The sequence below is a fragment of the Liolophura sinensis genome, chromosome 6 (genome assembly GCF_032854445.1).
Source record: "Liolophura sinensis isolate JHLJ2023 chromosome 6, CUHK_Ljap_v2, whole genome shotgun sequence".
NCBI lineage: Eukaryota > Metazoa > Mollusca > Polyplacophora > Chitonida > Chitonidae > Liolophura > Liolophura sinensis.
Window position 1 is genome coordinate 28783457 of NC_088300.1, and position 15601 is coordinate 28799057.

The 15601-nt window shown below is 38.8% G+C and overlaps 1 protein-coding gene across 2 annotated transcripts; it reads right to left on the reverse strand.

Annotated features, from left to right (window-relative positions):
• Positions 1 to 685: 685 nt before the first annotated feature.
• LOC135468092 (cell division cycle protein 23 homolog) lies at positions 686 to 13792 on the reverse strand. Of its 2 annotated transcripts, none has more exons than XM_064746148.1 (14): positions 13687 to 13792; positions 12598 to 12673; positions 11994 to 12174; positions 10980 to 11079; positions 10496 to 10628; positions 9752 to 9929; positions 8990 to 9087; positions 8154 to 8235; positions 7337 to 7501; positions 6102 to 6210; positions 5306 to 5443; positions 4461 to 4539; positions 2647 to 2763; positions 686 to 1343 (listed from the first exon to the last, which is right to left on the reverse strand). In XM_064746148.1, the coding sequence occupies exons 1-14, from the start codon at positions 13785 to 13787 to the stop codon at positions 1176 to 1178; spliced, it is 1725 nt and encodes a 574-aa protein (XP_064602218.1). In that variant the 5' UTR covers positions 13788 to 13792; the 3' UTR covers positions 686 to 1175. The 2 variants fall into 2 exon arrangements, with proteins under 2 accessions (XP_064602218.1, XP_064602219.1); XM_064746149.1 differs by lacking the exon at positions 13687 to 13792 and adding an exon at positions 13099 to 13238.
• Between the last annotated feature and the right edge of the window lie 1809 nt (positions 13793 to 15601).

Below are 15601 nucleotides of genomic sequence, written 5' to 3' on the forward strand. Positions count from 1 at the left end.
AAGAGATATATGTACTTACATTGGCACATATACACCTCGCCGTCAGTCATTAGGACATACGTCCATACATAGGACCACTGATGATGTTCATTACATAATTTGCTCATCTGCTAAGTTGAGTACAAGTCCACATATGTTACAAGTATCGGTCTGAGGACATTTGATCATCAGCAAGTATTTCTTAACAGCACCTCATCCTTTTCATATTAAACTGCAGCACTAAATTTTAACGAAGCCACATCACATTTCCTTAGATAACTCGTCCTGGCAATTCACACAAGAACATTTTACTAAATCTTCAGTTTTCTCTTGCACTCCATGACGTTACTAAGTCTCTGCTCCTACACATTGCCTATACCGTTTGACACAGGTTCATTTTGACTGCCCCAAAACAGTATCATCAGAATTTACTGAAGCATGTCGCTGGCAAATTTCATGAACTAGGGTTTCCTCTAGCTGAGAAAAATTTCTGTCGCAAACATCTATCCACATCGCACAATATGAATATCACTATATGTGAAAAGTAAACATGATGTTGTAATTTTCACAGCAGAACAACACATTGCCCTTTCATGATTACACCTCTATACTAGGACAATCTCAGGGATCTGCAGAGTTACTACATGGCATTTCTTGGCTGTCGCCCGCACAGTACGAGGCTGTTGCCCGCACAGTACGAGGCTGTCGCCCGCACAGTACGAGATCTGCAAGGCTCAGGACTGGACTGTTACTGTGGGACAATTCACTCCCTACATGCAACTGCCACAATGTTGAGCAGTAGCCACACAGTACCGCCCAGTTTTTGTACCTTTCTGAATTTACTGTGCAAGATCATTCAGGCAGTTTGTTGAAGCATGTATATTCCTGGGCTGGCATCTTCACATATCTCTTCCCCCATGTTCAAGGAATAATGTTAGTTGCAACAAATTCATCATGCAAAACAATCATCAGTTGAGCACAGAAGGCTGACATATCAGTGACTGACTTCAACAGCGTAACCTAGACAACATAGTCAACAACTGCACATGGCACTGGCTTCAGGATACAGGAATATACGCCCTCCTCCATGTGACCACTGCTATCCAATGAAGACAGTATTTTTTCTGATGTGGAATAAATCCTAAAACCCTTTGTCCAAGTCTGCTAAATGGTGTATGTTCCCTTCGCCGACAGGTTCAGGGCGTGAATCTCAAGTTCATTGGCGGCAGACTACTAAAGGGCGTGTGATCCCCAGAGGGTAACTGGTCGTCTGTGATGGATACATTCACCTCCTGTATCTGAGCTCCTTCCCTCATACGCAGGTTTGCTATCTCCTTCAGCATATCCTTAGCCTCTTCTCTTGTCTACAACAGAAGAATGCCCACAGTTAAAGAGCTACAGTACTCCACTACTCCAGAGCTACTAAACAGTCAATACGTATGTATCTTATAAACACGGCTAAGTGATAAGGATCGAGTTAGTACACATGGCATTCCTCAATTGTTAAAAAAATATTGGATTGTGTTTTAATCAGTGTTTTAGGTTTCGGAGAACAGTACGGAAATATAAGTTTTCCGTTTTCAACTTTGCCTGGTGTGACTTCAAGTAGTGAGGTGTATCCACAAATGACACAATACTTTCAAACGCTCGTGTTGACAGTCCAGTATAACTGCCTTACTCGACATCAAGAATGCCGGTAATCACATAAGGAATATTATCAGGTAACATCAACAAAATTTTACAGTGACAGCTGAAAGTTTTGATGATCAGGACCCATTTATTGGTGGTTCAATAATGTTAATTCGTTAGCGTATTCTTCGTTAATTCTTCTGAACCATGGAGTTAGCTCTGTTCCATAGGGTATCATTCATACCAGTAAAATATTTTCGTCTGGTTTATCTTGAGACCGCAGTAGCAAATTAAAGAGTACATTATCGAAGCTGGAAATCTGAGTTAAATTCATGCCAGGCAAGATCTGCAAATTGTTAGATAGGCTCAGATATTCATATATCAGTCATATCAGTTTGAAGAAAATCCTTGTTAAGAAGAGGGATTTTGCTTTACCTGGAAACTTCTTACAGATTCAAACAGATAAAAAATTCAGTTTAGCAGTTTTTTCATTCAGCTGCCTAACTCCATATTACAGATTTATGTTACTTCCCACGTCAAATTGCCCCCTCAACAATTGGTTTCATTTTATTTGATTGATCCATGTTTAGCACCATACCAGAGAATACTTCACATTTGTGACAGTGATCACAGCGATTATGTGAAGTACTTGAAGTAAACCACCAGCTTTGGGCATGCCACTGAAAAACTTTACCACACAGGTTTTTACCTTGGTTGGAAGGCGCATGACCTCTAAAAAAAATTCATTTAATACCACCTGAATGACCAACCTGAATGACCTTACAAGAGCAGTTGAGACATTAATGCACCATTTCCAACGTTGAGACTGAACAGACACCTCATGCCTAAGCTACTGAAACCAAAAATAACTACTCACATGCAATATGAATTTATTAATGACTATTAAAACATGATCAATGATGGGACCATCTTGCAACACTACAATAAAGTTTACCACCATCATCATCGTCGTTGTCATTGTGATCATCATCATCGTAATCATCCTCATCCTAATCATCATCACCATCGTAATCATACCTCAGTGAACTCTGCACACTTCTGGGCCGCACTTAAGGCCTCATCCAACATCTCTCTTTTCAGGTAATAGTTTGTGAGGAACATGTAAGCTTGGCTCTGATCTTCACGGCTGTAGTTCTGAAAGAAAGAAACAAACAAAGAAAGAAATAAACAGCCACATCGTAAGATATAAACACATGTGGTTACAGCTTTTCTGTTTTCACAGTAACTCTTGTCATCGAGTATCATTAAAGCAACACCAAAAACCTGCATTCTGGAAGTAATTACACAGCCTCAGATTAATAGCTACTCTATTTCTTCAACCTTTTTGCATGCTGGTAAGGTGTTTATCCAGCCTCAAATTTTCCAATCTAACCAATGTAGTTTGGCAAAACTTCCACTGGAAGCTGCTCTTTTTATGTGCAGGTTGAGGAATTACATGTAGGGTAAGGTAAATGACCTTAAGTTTTGCCCTCAGACTTGGAAAGTGCATCCCATAATTCACTGCAATGGTTCGAGAGCATCGCCGATTGTTGGGATTATGTGGACTGTCCCCAAATGTAATAAACAAGCTCACGCTTTATTGGGCAGTCAGTCTATGCTCCTGCCACCAACAGTTCACGTTTTATTCAGTTTTAATCATACTAAATTTAATACATATGGTCTTACTTCACAAAAGGAGTACCTTGATTGTTATATGATCGCCATTTTGTGATGAAAGGAAATTTGCAAGAAAACTCTCCGGATATTGAGCATGAGCATCACCATACACACGTGGAGTGGCATGTCAAATATCCGTTAATATGCACACAGAGTTCTTCGTGTATACAGTTATAACAGAACTTTGTGCCCCGAAATCCTTACTTACAAATTACCAGATGATGACTCAAACTGCGTTAAAAGCGACAACTTGTAATCACAGGACGCGAAATCTTCACATGTATATTTTACCCCTTTATGCATGATTTTTGCCCAAGAAAGGCGAAAAAATAATCTTATCTGTCGCTGGCAACACCTTGGCATATTTGTATACTGGTGATCATAAAACATGCACTTCATTTTGATATAAAGCCTGTCAGGGTTGTGTGAACTTCTAATATGACAACAACACGTACTCCTGACATGCCAGACCTGCACACAGTGCTACCGAAAAGGGGTCAAAGGTAGTCATGGTAGTTTTAGGAAACTATGTGTCATATGGGGAGTCCCGATTTCTAAATGCGGGAAAGGTAACTCTTCTGCAATAGAAAGACAGTTCCGACTGTAACGAAACAAAATGTGCGCGTAGAATGACACACTTCATTCAAATTATATGGGAGGTTGGTGACAGATATTTCTCAGTGAAATCCATTTGTAGCTTAAATACATATACACAAGTATTTGTAGCATAATCGGGGCTCAGAATAGACAACCGTTCACACCATAATTCTGCGATGTGACATCAATGTTACCCGAACAATCGTTTGCTGTTCTGAGGCCTGCAGTGCACATTGTAGTATTTGTATTGGTATGGCCATGGATGGAGACAGTGTTTGGAAATTACAGCTTTGTATTAGTCATCGGCTGACTTTAATGTATGGATATAATTATAGATGGCTACTTGGGAGATCTGCACAGCTCGATGTCAGTGACCTGACCCCATGTGGCGTGGATTAGGGACCATAGCTGCCATGTAGGGTAATGAAACAGGCAGGGGGCTAATCACCCACTGCTGTCATCATGCTGCTAACTCAGACCGTGTGAAAGTAAACCACAGTAACCGCTGGGCGTCATTAACCGCATGGTGAAACTACAGCACTGTCAGACCACGATGTATTATATTCGTTCCAGCTTACCCCTTGGTGTGCTGCTTCGTAGATAAACTCTGTGTACGCGGCAGCTGCTTGTTCTTCTTCCTTTAACTTCTCGTACAATCTAGAGACAAAGTACATGTGAATGTACATTTAATACTAAAATCAGGTAAATCTAATACTTATTAGAGCAATTTTCAAACTCGACAAAGACAACAGAATATGAAGACCAAAAATAAGTGTTATCAATTTTAAAAGTCTACGTAGTCTCAGAGATATCCGTCATCAACCTTTATTTCAAACTGCATAAGCAAGAGATCCTACATACTAGAACAAGTACTGATACTTTCATGGGCTCTGTATTCATTTGTTATGTTCATTCCATGCAATGCATAGAATTTAATACATAAGTGATCGGGATCAATATCAATCACCTGTAACATTACAGATCACATGATCAATTACTCCAGTTCGAGGAGTAAGGTAATTCTTCAACCTTCTGTTGAACACCTACATGTTTACAAGGTGTTAATTAAAGTATATTCTAAAGGTATTATTCTGTGTTAACTGATAAAATTATACTTTTACTCTTTAAAAATCAAATTAAAAATGTGAATAAATTGCAATGAAAGTCAATCTTTCATCTGTGAAAAGGTTGAAGAGTTAGGGTAATGGATAAGTAGGAAGTATTTGCAGACTGTATGCTTAAGTAATGTGTTAGTTCTATCAGCCCTTACACTGAATGGGGTTGATACTGACAAAAAACGACTTTATCAAACCTTGGCCATGTGACATAATCATCTTGATGAAAATGCATACGCTAGACTCCCTCACCTATCGCCACAACCAAGCACCTCACCCCCAGATGATGTACATGTATGCTGGCTTACCTTGCCAGTTTTATCAGAGCTAAACCTTCCACGTCACCTAAACTGTGAGCTTTCCAGAAACACTTCTTGGCCTCTTGTAGTTGGTCTAGTTTCTCATAGCTCTCCCCCATAGCAACAACCATACGAGAGTCATTCGGCCTGAAACACACCATTCTTAGTTGTATAGGTGGAAAATGTAAGTCAGGGAATTTTATTACCTACCTGAACACAGGTTTATGTATATGTATGTAGTTACCTCACTACATGTATATACTAACCAAGCATTTATACCTTGTCATGAAGTCGTAGCTGCAGTACACTTGCATGCATATCCCCCAAAAAACCACACCAAACATGTACAAAAAAAAACAACACATTCACACACAAAATACACACATTTAGAAGAAAACATAAAAACGACACCAAAATCAGATGAAAGAGCATGGAAACTTAATTCGAAAATATGGTCTTTGATATTTTTTATTTCAGGAGAAAAGGGTATTTGAAAATATTTTTGTATGGTGGGTATTTGGGATCACCTCTGAGTATATATCTTCTTTGCATAATAATTTTCTAAGTAAGGATGTGATGTATGCCTTATAAATTTTAAAAAATTAAAATATAAGCAATCAGACTGAATAAAAGCTGATTGAAAATGCAAAATTATTTATTTTAATAATGGTCAGAAATGAAACATGTACAGTCAAACTGATGCATACATAAATACAAATTTACATGTACAAATTAGAGTCATACCTCTAGCTATCTCTAGAAAAAACAAAAGCCCTGGTTCATGTATTTTGATGGCATAACTTACCTCAACTGATGTGCTTGTCTGTAATAATACAGAGAATAAAATGGCATTTTCATGATTTCATACGTTTGTCCCAGCCCATACCAAGCCCTGTAATCCCTCCTGTTCACCTCTGTTGAAAAAACATACAGCCAACCATGGTGTTTAGTCAGTCAGCTTAAAAATGTTTATTTGAAATTCTACTACAGCGTAAGACATATTTAAACCACATGGTTTAATATTTCAAATGGCATCATTCCTTCACACAACAAGAGTTCAGGTGAACAGAACATACGCCCCAACAAATGCATTTGTTTGAAATGTATAAAAGAATACCAGTAACGCTGTGGTCAGTATAACCCATGGGGGAATCTTTATGGGTGTTGATGATAGGTATGTGGTTACCATGACAACCGCACAAGTGGACAAATGTGTCCACCACAAATGAAAAGGTTATGCAGAACACGTAGATGGAGTTGTAGCCTGGACACAAAATCATTTCTGTTTATACAGTATAAACAAGGAAAACAGCTACCTGGTTGTCATGACAACCACAAAAATGGACAAATGTAAGTTGTGACACATTGTCCTCTGTGTATCTATGTATCCATGAAAATTTAAAACTCTGCATGGAAAACAGCCCAGACACGAATAATGAATACGGACAGACGGTTGGACAAACAGACAGATAGACGAGAAAATCTCTATAATATAATACGCTCCACCTATTGGCGGGGCGTATAAAAAACCTGTTATCTGAGTCTGATAAGACTAATCATCACAGCCAAAGAAAAAATGATGTCTTCCCTGCCAGGCCAGCAGTTTACTCAATCCAAGTCTAGAACAGCTAGATTTGAACCTGAGACCTGAGTGGGTAAAAGGCCACAGCTTTTATCCACAAAGTACTCATGGCTGCTCTGCAAAGTTGGCCAATTTTAGGTGATGAATGAAAGTTAAAACCACTTTTGTGCACAGTTGTGTCAGGAGTTTTAGATATACAGGTATTAAGCACACTATGGTATCAGAAATGAAAGACAGACAGCACAGCAACAAAACTCACAGGTATTATCTATTATCAACTTATCATCACTTCCCATTTGCACCTGCTGCATTTAGTATGAAGTTTACCAACTTAAATGTTAAAGTTTGTGGGACATTTTATAGCGTTAAATCTATGGCCTGACAAAGTTTGTGAAAAGAAAAGAAAACTCCTGATCTTGTGATGGTATAAAGCAGGAGATATTTGCAGATCAACTCACCCACAGCCTGCCTGTAAGCCTGAATGGCTGCTGAGGAGTTCTTCATCTCCATGAATTCGTGCCCAATCAGAGTCCAGGCAGACAGGTAGTGAGGGTTCAGCCTGAGAGCTCGCTGGAAGTACAAGACGGCCTTCTCGTGCTGTGAGCGCAGAGAGTAGTAGTTTCCTGAAACACCCAGTACAGTAGTTTTTGTTACAAGATCAGACCTTAGCTTTCAGCTTTACCTTAGTACCCAGCTTGTGATTTCTACATAATTTTACGTACCTGTGTGTAACTTAAAGATGTTTTGTAAGATAACTCTGCATCCACTTTATACCCAAAATTTGTGCAAATCACTAAATTACATATTTGCACTGAAATTTTTGTTCAGGGCGAAAAAAAGTGCAATGAACAGGTCACTACCAAGAAATGAAACAATATGCGAATGGGACGGAGTGAATGAAATGAAACAATATGCCAATGTGATGGAGTGAATGAAATGAAACAATATGCCAATGGGATGGAGTGAATGAAATGAAACAATATGCCAATGGGATGGAGTGAATGAAATGAAACAATACGCCTATGGGATGGAGTGAATGAAATGAAACAATATGCCTATAGGATGGAGTGAATGAAATGAAACAATAAATATGAATGAAAAAATGGTTATAAATGGAATGAAAGGGCATTGGCAATGAAAGCAACAACAGGTCATTTGACGATTTCAATGAATGGAACAATGGGTTAATGGTAATGAATGAAGCCTATACCAGTAATAAGGGGGGACCAATGGGCTTACACTGCCCGTGTCATGCCGGTAGAAACAGTAGCTCACCTATGACACAGCATGTCTCCATCCTGTACTTGTCTATATCACAGCAGCGGTGAGCCAGGTACGCCAGTTCTGCTCTCATCTCCTGGGCAAACAGAAAACTCATACATCTCACAGTGCACATTAACCAGTATTCTGTATACCGCTCATGTTTCAACCCCTGCATAATGAGTGCACGTATCGCTCTCAAACTACTCAAGATCAAATCACTTTACATGTCAAAAGTGGAAGGCATCTTTTGCAATGCTGCATCTTATAGACATATGCATCTTCCTGATGAGCACTCTGCATCATGGTCGTTTCCACCGCGAAATTGATGTTTTAACAATTATTAGCAGTTTGATAATTATCCACATGGTCAAAAACATTACATACAATACATTAACAAATACAAGCACATTTTGGTATCAACCACAAACCTGAACCCTACATACTGATAATAAGCAGTCAACATTATGGGAGATTTCAGAAGGGTTTTATGCCAGAATAAAAATATTTTTCACTTTATTATGTAACACAAGTTAGGATTTTGCACACACAAACCACCATATTATGGGGAAGCTGTCATACCCTGCATCAGGAAGCAAACATACCATGGGAAAACCACCACACCAGAAGGGAAAATTAAATTAGCACCTGGAAGCCAAATACAATGGGAAAATTAAATTAGCATCTGGAAGCCAAAATACCACGGGAAAACCACTTTATCACAGAACTGTACCCTGGGAAAACTAAAATAGCATCATGAAAACACCACCTGTTGGCACAATTAGTAAAACCATCACACTTAGTCATCACATTTGATGAGTAAGAAGTTACACTGTAGTTTGTTGAAATACCTTGACATATAATAGGTTAGAGTATGTATCCATATTGTCCAGTCTGTAAGGGTCGTACTTCTGGAGACTCTCAAATGCACTGACAGCTTGGTCCACAGCTGTAAGATTAAAAACATGTCCACTTTGAAATTGAATTTATTCATGAATTGACTGGGGTTTCCTGCCATACTCAAGCGTTTGAAACCTATCCAACAGTGGTTTTTCTTTAGAGATAGGAAACCAAAGAGCCCACAGAAAACCACTGACCTATGTCAAGTAACTGGCAAACTTTCCCTCACAGGGCACCAACTCAGAACTGCACAGCTAATTCCACATGTATGTCAAATTAAGGGGAGGTAACTCCTGTAAATGATCATGTAAGACCAACTCAAACTTGAATATTCACGTATAAACTCCAGTATCATTTCAACACACAACAAATGACATTTGTCCAGACTAAAATTATTATAACCAAGTTTAATTCTTAATACACTTTTGAAGACTGGGCCGCCAGATCACAAAACAATATTAGGCTCAAAGTCAAAATTTAAAATCAATATAAAATTGTTATTTCTGATGTAACAAGGTCAAAGTATTGCTTGCTAACATATATTCTTTGTTAAGTTATTGAACAACAAATATCAGTTCAAATAACAGAAAGGGACATTTCAGATTTAATGATTAAGATTTTGACTTAAACATAAGATCACTTCGTGATCCCGGGGCTTGAACACAGAGAAACAAGTATTATACAGATGAAGCAAACTGGGCTTCTGTACTCACCCCTACGGTTGTGGAAAGCCAGAGCATTCTGTGCCATGATGTATGTACTTCTGTGAAAGCCATGACTACACAGTCTCATGTAGAGCTTAACAGCCTCATCGTTCATCTGTAACTCCAGGTAAAGGTGAGCCAGGAAGAACTGCTTCATCCAGTGGTCAGGCAGTACAAGCGAGGACATCTGAGAACAATAACATTAAACTTGACAGTACATTCCAATCATTCCAAAGGGTGTGCCTAAAAAAGGATATTCATTTCATCTCCCAAACTTGCCAAGTTAATGACAAGAGCCTAGTCTCAGCTGATCCATTTTGAACTAACTTAGTAAATTCCAAATTAAAGTCAAAAATTATCATACATAGTGTGCCTAAACTGAAATAACTAAAACCTTTTCCAACACTGATCTTACATCAGTTTGACCAAATTGAATCTAAACACAAACATCTTTCAAAAAAAAAAAAAAATGTCCACAAAAACAACACATAATACAGCATGCAGTACTGATATGTCATATAGCCATATAATTTGTTTATCTAATTGTTGTCTGATGCCATGCCCAAAATTTTCCATTTATACCATGGTGGTGAGTTTTACAGGTGGAGCAAACCAGAGTGCCTGTTACAGTAAAGCACAGAACTTTGCTAAGTTACCGACAAATTTTCTCATATAGACCTTAAACAGCATCTAATGAAGAGAGCTCTAGATTAAGCCATAACCATCCATATGAGGAAGCCCCAGTGACCGCACCATTTCCCTGTCCGTGATCAGACGTGTCATCTCCTGCCACGCCCCCCAGTGTAACGGCTCCTTCCTCACAGCCTCCACAAACACATCAATAGCTTCCTTCACAAAGTCCAGTTTCTTCAGCACTACCCCGTACCTGGCGGAACAAGACAAGAACTGTTACAGAAATCTGCAAATCTATATGCATTTATGATTACTATAACTTCCCTTGAAATTCATACAAGAAATGCGTTTACAGAGGTGAATAAAGGTAATGAAATCTTACTTTTCAGTGTGGAGCTGAATATTTTTCAGGCACCCCTAACACGACATGACATACTTTGTCTTCTGTTTAATGGTAAATGTGACAACATGAAAATTATAATGTTTAGTGAAAATACAAGTAAGGACAATGAACTATAATGAAGTTACATGCAATGGAAATAAATTATAATGTTTGGTGAAAATACAAGTAAATACAATGAATTATGATGTTTAGTGAAGTTACAAGTAAAGACAGAATCCATCGAGCTCCTTCTTCTTGTGTCTCTCAGACAGCTCTGACTGTAGCACCTTCAGGTTCCCATTCTCTATTTTCTTTGGTGGACCTGCAACAGTAAAACAAGGGGGAGAAATTATCATTAAATGGGGAATAACATGCATGTAAGGAGAGGTATACTTGAAGAACTACTTGGAGATTATGTTGTGCAGAAAAGCATCAACTAAGAAATAGGAGGAAAATCTCAATGTGAACAGAATGTAACCATGTAACATTTGGGAAGTATGTCAGAGGAACATTCCTGGGCCCGCTTGCAAAAAGAGATTCTTAGCTATAATCAACTGAGTTCACAACTGATCATAAAAGTAAGTCGAAGCGTTTGCACAAAGGGACTGTAAATTTTTGAAGTTATGATCGTGATCATAGGCCAACTTTGACTCGTACATAAAGGTGGCCTTTGTATATGGACAATGTACCAGTCAATAACTTTTCTTGCCTTAATTTTGAAAATTTATCAACAACATGTAAAAATATTCTTGTAACATCTTTTTGAGACAACTAAATGGCACATCTTCACAAACCGAGTGGAAAAGTACTAACAGTCTACTTAAGGTGAGCATTTGTCTTTAATGTTAATTTTGGGGCGACTGTAAATATTTACAACATTTTAACCCAACTGTAATTTGTGATTGTAAGTCACAACTAACTTAGCTTTTAATCCCTTCGTGCAAGAGGCACTTAATACTATAAGTGTGTCAAGTGTGAAGAATTATTAGCTGGTAAATACCGCTTACAGGGTAGTAGCTGGGCAAAACTACCATGACGTACATCTGGAGCTATGTACATGTACATACTCCTGTTGACCACATAGTGCCTTCACCAGAACCAAATCCTATTCCTCAGCCTTCTTTGCTATATGACCATCAACATAACAATCAGATAATCACCACACAAGACATTTGGCAATATTGGTAAGAATATGAACTCGTCAAATTTGTAATGCATCATCAGCATATTACTTACCGATGGAGTCGGGCCTGTTGTCTGTTTTCCTCTTCTCGTCAGCCAAGTAGCGGGAATACATGTAGAGAAAATAGACCTTCGGGTGAGAGCAATCTTGTATGAAATATGCAGCTCTGTCATACTCCTTGACATCAAAGTAACTTCTGGCTAATGTGTACTTCTCATAGTCTGCTCCAAGTGTCTGTATAATGAGACAAAGGTTCATACCTATAGTATCAATTCCAACAACATATCTGATATATGTGTGGGGTAACAGAACAGCTGTTTGGTCCCCCTATTGCCATGGTGACAAGTGGCAGATATCAGGGACTGAGCATTACGAACACCACCACATTCGTAGGGCAGTAGAGGATTTTTTAAAAAGTATTTGTGAAAGTTAAACACTTGTACGTGTACGGACCTTCCCATACATGACCAGAGAGGAAGCCAGTACAAGCTGTACTGCAATATTTATGGTATTCAACCTACAATGAATAATATCTTCTATGGCTTGATAGTTTGATGTGCATGTACTTGTAAAATATGGACATTAAAGAGTTAAATACAGATATGTTTAGTTTGCGTCAAATGTCCTATTAGGACACATATATGCCATATGACTGACCTGAGATTTTTGTATTATTTCTTGTATTTCTTTGTAATCAATTGTTTCACGCAACGCAAAGGCCATCTCCGCTGTCCTGTTAACAGACAAAAATATATAAACCTTATAGTCAACAATACATAATAATTATTACTTTATTTATTTACTCGATTGGTGTTTTATGACGACACTCAAGAGTATTTCACTTACACCGTTGGCCAGTGGCCAGCATTATGGTGGGAGGCAACCGAGCAGAGCCCTAGGGAAACCTACGACCATTCATAGACCTTCACATATATGACCGGAACGGAAGCCAGCATCAGCTGGACGTGAACTCAGAGTGACTGCAGCAGTGAGAGGCTTCAGAGTCACTGTGCTGCGCTGCCACACTAACCTCAAGAGCCCCAATAAATATTCAGAACACTTTTGCATGTCATAATCAGTATGAATTATTTTACGGCTACAAAGAATATAGTCAGGGGAATAACAAATCTTGTGAATCACCCCCTCACTGTCATTTACATTTTCAATTTGATGTTGATTTCTTAGGAAAGTTTACACTAATAACAATATGCCTAACTGTCATTTCATGAGTCCAGCGAGTTGCAGATATGAACGAGACAAGATGGGGTCTTTCGCAAACTAACGCAGCTAAAAGGCGAGATTTTATGGTACTTGCTAAACTGAATACAGATTTGGCTTTGACAGGTTTGTCCGCCAAAGGCGCAGTTAGCAGCTGCCGTAATATCATGTCTTTTAGCCCTGTTAGTTTGCTAGAGCCTCCACCTGTCTCGCCCAAAACCTGTGTGAACTTGCGAGACCCGTGAAATGCACACTCGGCTTATTGCTGTTACTTCTTCTTTTAGGCTCCAATCTTTCATCGCTCATCAGCAGATGAGCAAACGTGGGTGTCTCCACGTCCGTGAAGGTTTTTCTCGGAAACTAACATCTGCAACAACCTATAGATCTACAGCTAATGTAGACCTCTGGGAAAATAATGTTCTTGTTGTTGTTGTAAGAAACCAGAATTCTGCATTAATGTGAGCTTGTAGGGGCAAAGTCCTTTTCAAAATAAGAATTCACATCATCTACGATTAATTGCAGATATACCACTTTGCGCTGTGCATCAGGCCCCGCTGAGAACATTCTTGTTGAGCCTTGATCAAGTCTTTTTTCACCGCAATCAAATCCCAACTTGAAATGTCCGCCATGCTGGTTTCTTCCGGGGAGCAGTCATTGCTTGCAGTCCCTACACGTTGGCCAAGGTTTACTGCATGTTTATCTCAATTTTGAAGTTTGTTAAACAATACTTGTTTTCTTTATTCTCCAATGGCTGGGAATGTTGTATAATTAATAAATCAATAAATTACCTCAAAATGTACTACATGGAATTTTTCGAGGAAAACTTTTCCGTGTAAAAAGTGTGATTTTTCATTTTTTAGGCCTATTAGGCCTATGTCCAATTTTTTTTTTCAGTCTCAGTGAAGCAGCACGAGATAAAAGAGCGGTGGAAATCCGTCCTGCAACAAAGAGGCACATTACCTAAGGATTCCCACGTCGTCATATGACTGAAAAATTGTTGATTACGACGTTAAACTCCAAGCACTGACTCACTCACTTTTAAGTCATACTTTACTGGTCGAATTAACTGAGGATCTCAGTCTATATAATCTATATATAAACAAGATACAACGGATGGCGGACAAATGTTCACATTGTCAATATGAAAGAACCAAACTTGTATGAAAAGGTACCGGCGTGATCACGCACGCATCAATTGTAAGTCATTTTGGGCGCCAGAATCTTGGGACACGTCAGTTAAGTCTGGCTCCGCATAACTTAATTAAAAATCTGACATTGTTTTTTTTTCTTCAAATCATGTGCTGCATATAATTGTTAACTGTTTTATGGGATAACTGTGATATGGCACACCGATTTTGGTTTAGATTTAGTTTTAACTTTAAAGCACCGTAATGCATGTGACATGGATATAGGCCTGAATTTATCACCCTAAAACGACAAAAACCATGGCAACCAGATGAGCCGATGTTCTCACATATTTACCTCAAACCAGTAACACGTGCGGATACATATTCGACACTGCAAGATTTAGTCGAGACTGAGTCGAGATAAGGAGGACAACGTGACCTATTGACGAGATTCCAGCAAGACTCCACCGGAATTCACTCGAGAACCTAATCGAGATTTGATCGAGATTTGGCCGAGAAATAAATATGCAGGCGAGTATCGAGCGAGGGCGCGAGTGATCGACAAAGCGAGATTCGAATGCAGGCACAAAAGCTATACGATATTCTCGACCGAGTTTGGATGGAGTCTCTTTGGAATCTCGTCAGAATGTCACGTTGTCGCCCTAATCTAGAATGAATCTCGACTAGGCATAACTCTCGAATTGTCATTCAATTATCACTGTTTTTGGTTTAGGGGCAAGTGTGACGGAGAGATCATGGCCGCATCCGGCTTCCATGGAAAACAACTGATTACGTTTCTCGCAAGTTAAAAACCCCATAGAACTTTCTTGTTTTTTTCACATTTCACAATCCCCGTGATATTCTGATTAGATGTAACAATAACAGTTCACTTTAACATTGCCTCCTAATGAAAAACACAAATTTGCCAAATCTCTCCTACTTTTGGAAGGCCAATATAGAAAACGAACCACAGAGAAGCAAAAAGAATCAATGATTTTGCCTCACGACATATTTTCAGGGTAGGAAGTAGGTGAGTAACAACTCAGTATATCTTCTTTGTGGACAAATGCAAAATCTCCTCCTGAAATGTATGGGGGACTTCGTAATTAACAAGCGATGACATATCTGTTGTCTATATGTTACATGTTGAATATCGCCAAATACGAATTTAGGTTGTCTTGCAAATATCTGATAAACAGGATAAGATAATTTGGCCATGGGAGGAAGCCTTATGTTGTCTGCGTATACTGAGAATTCTTCCCAACGCACATAGAGTATGCCAGTATTATTTCTAAACAGTTGAGTAAACCACTGGA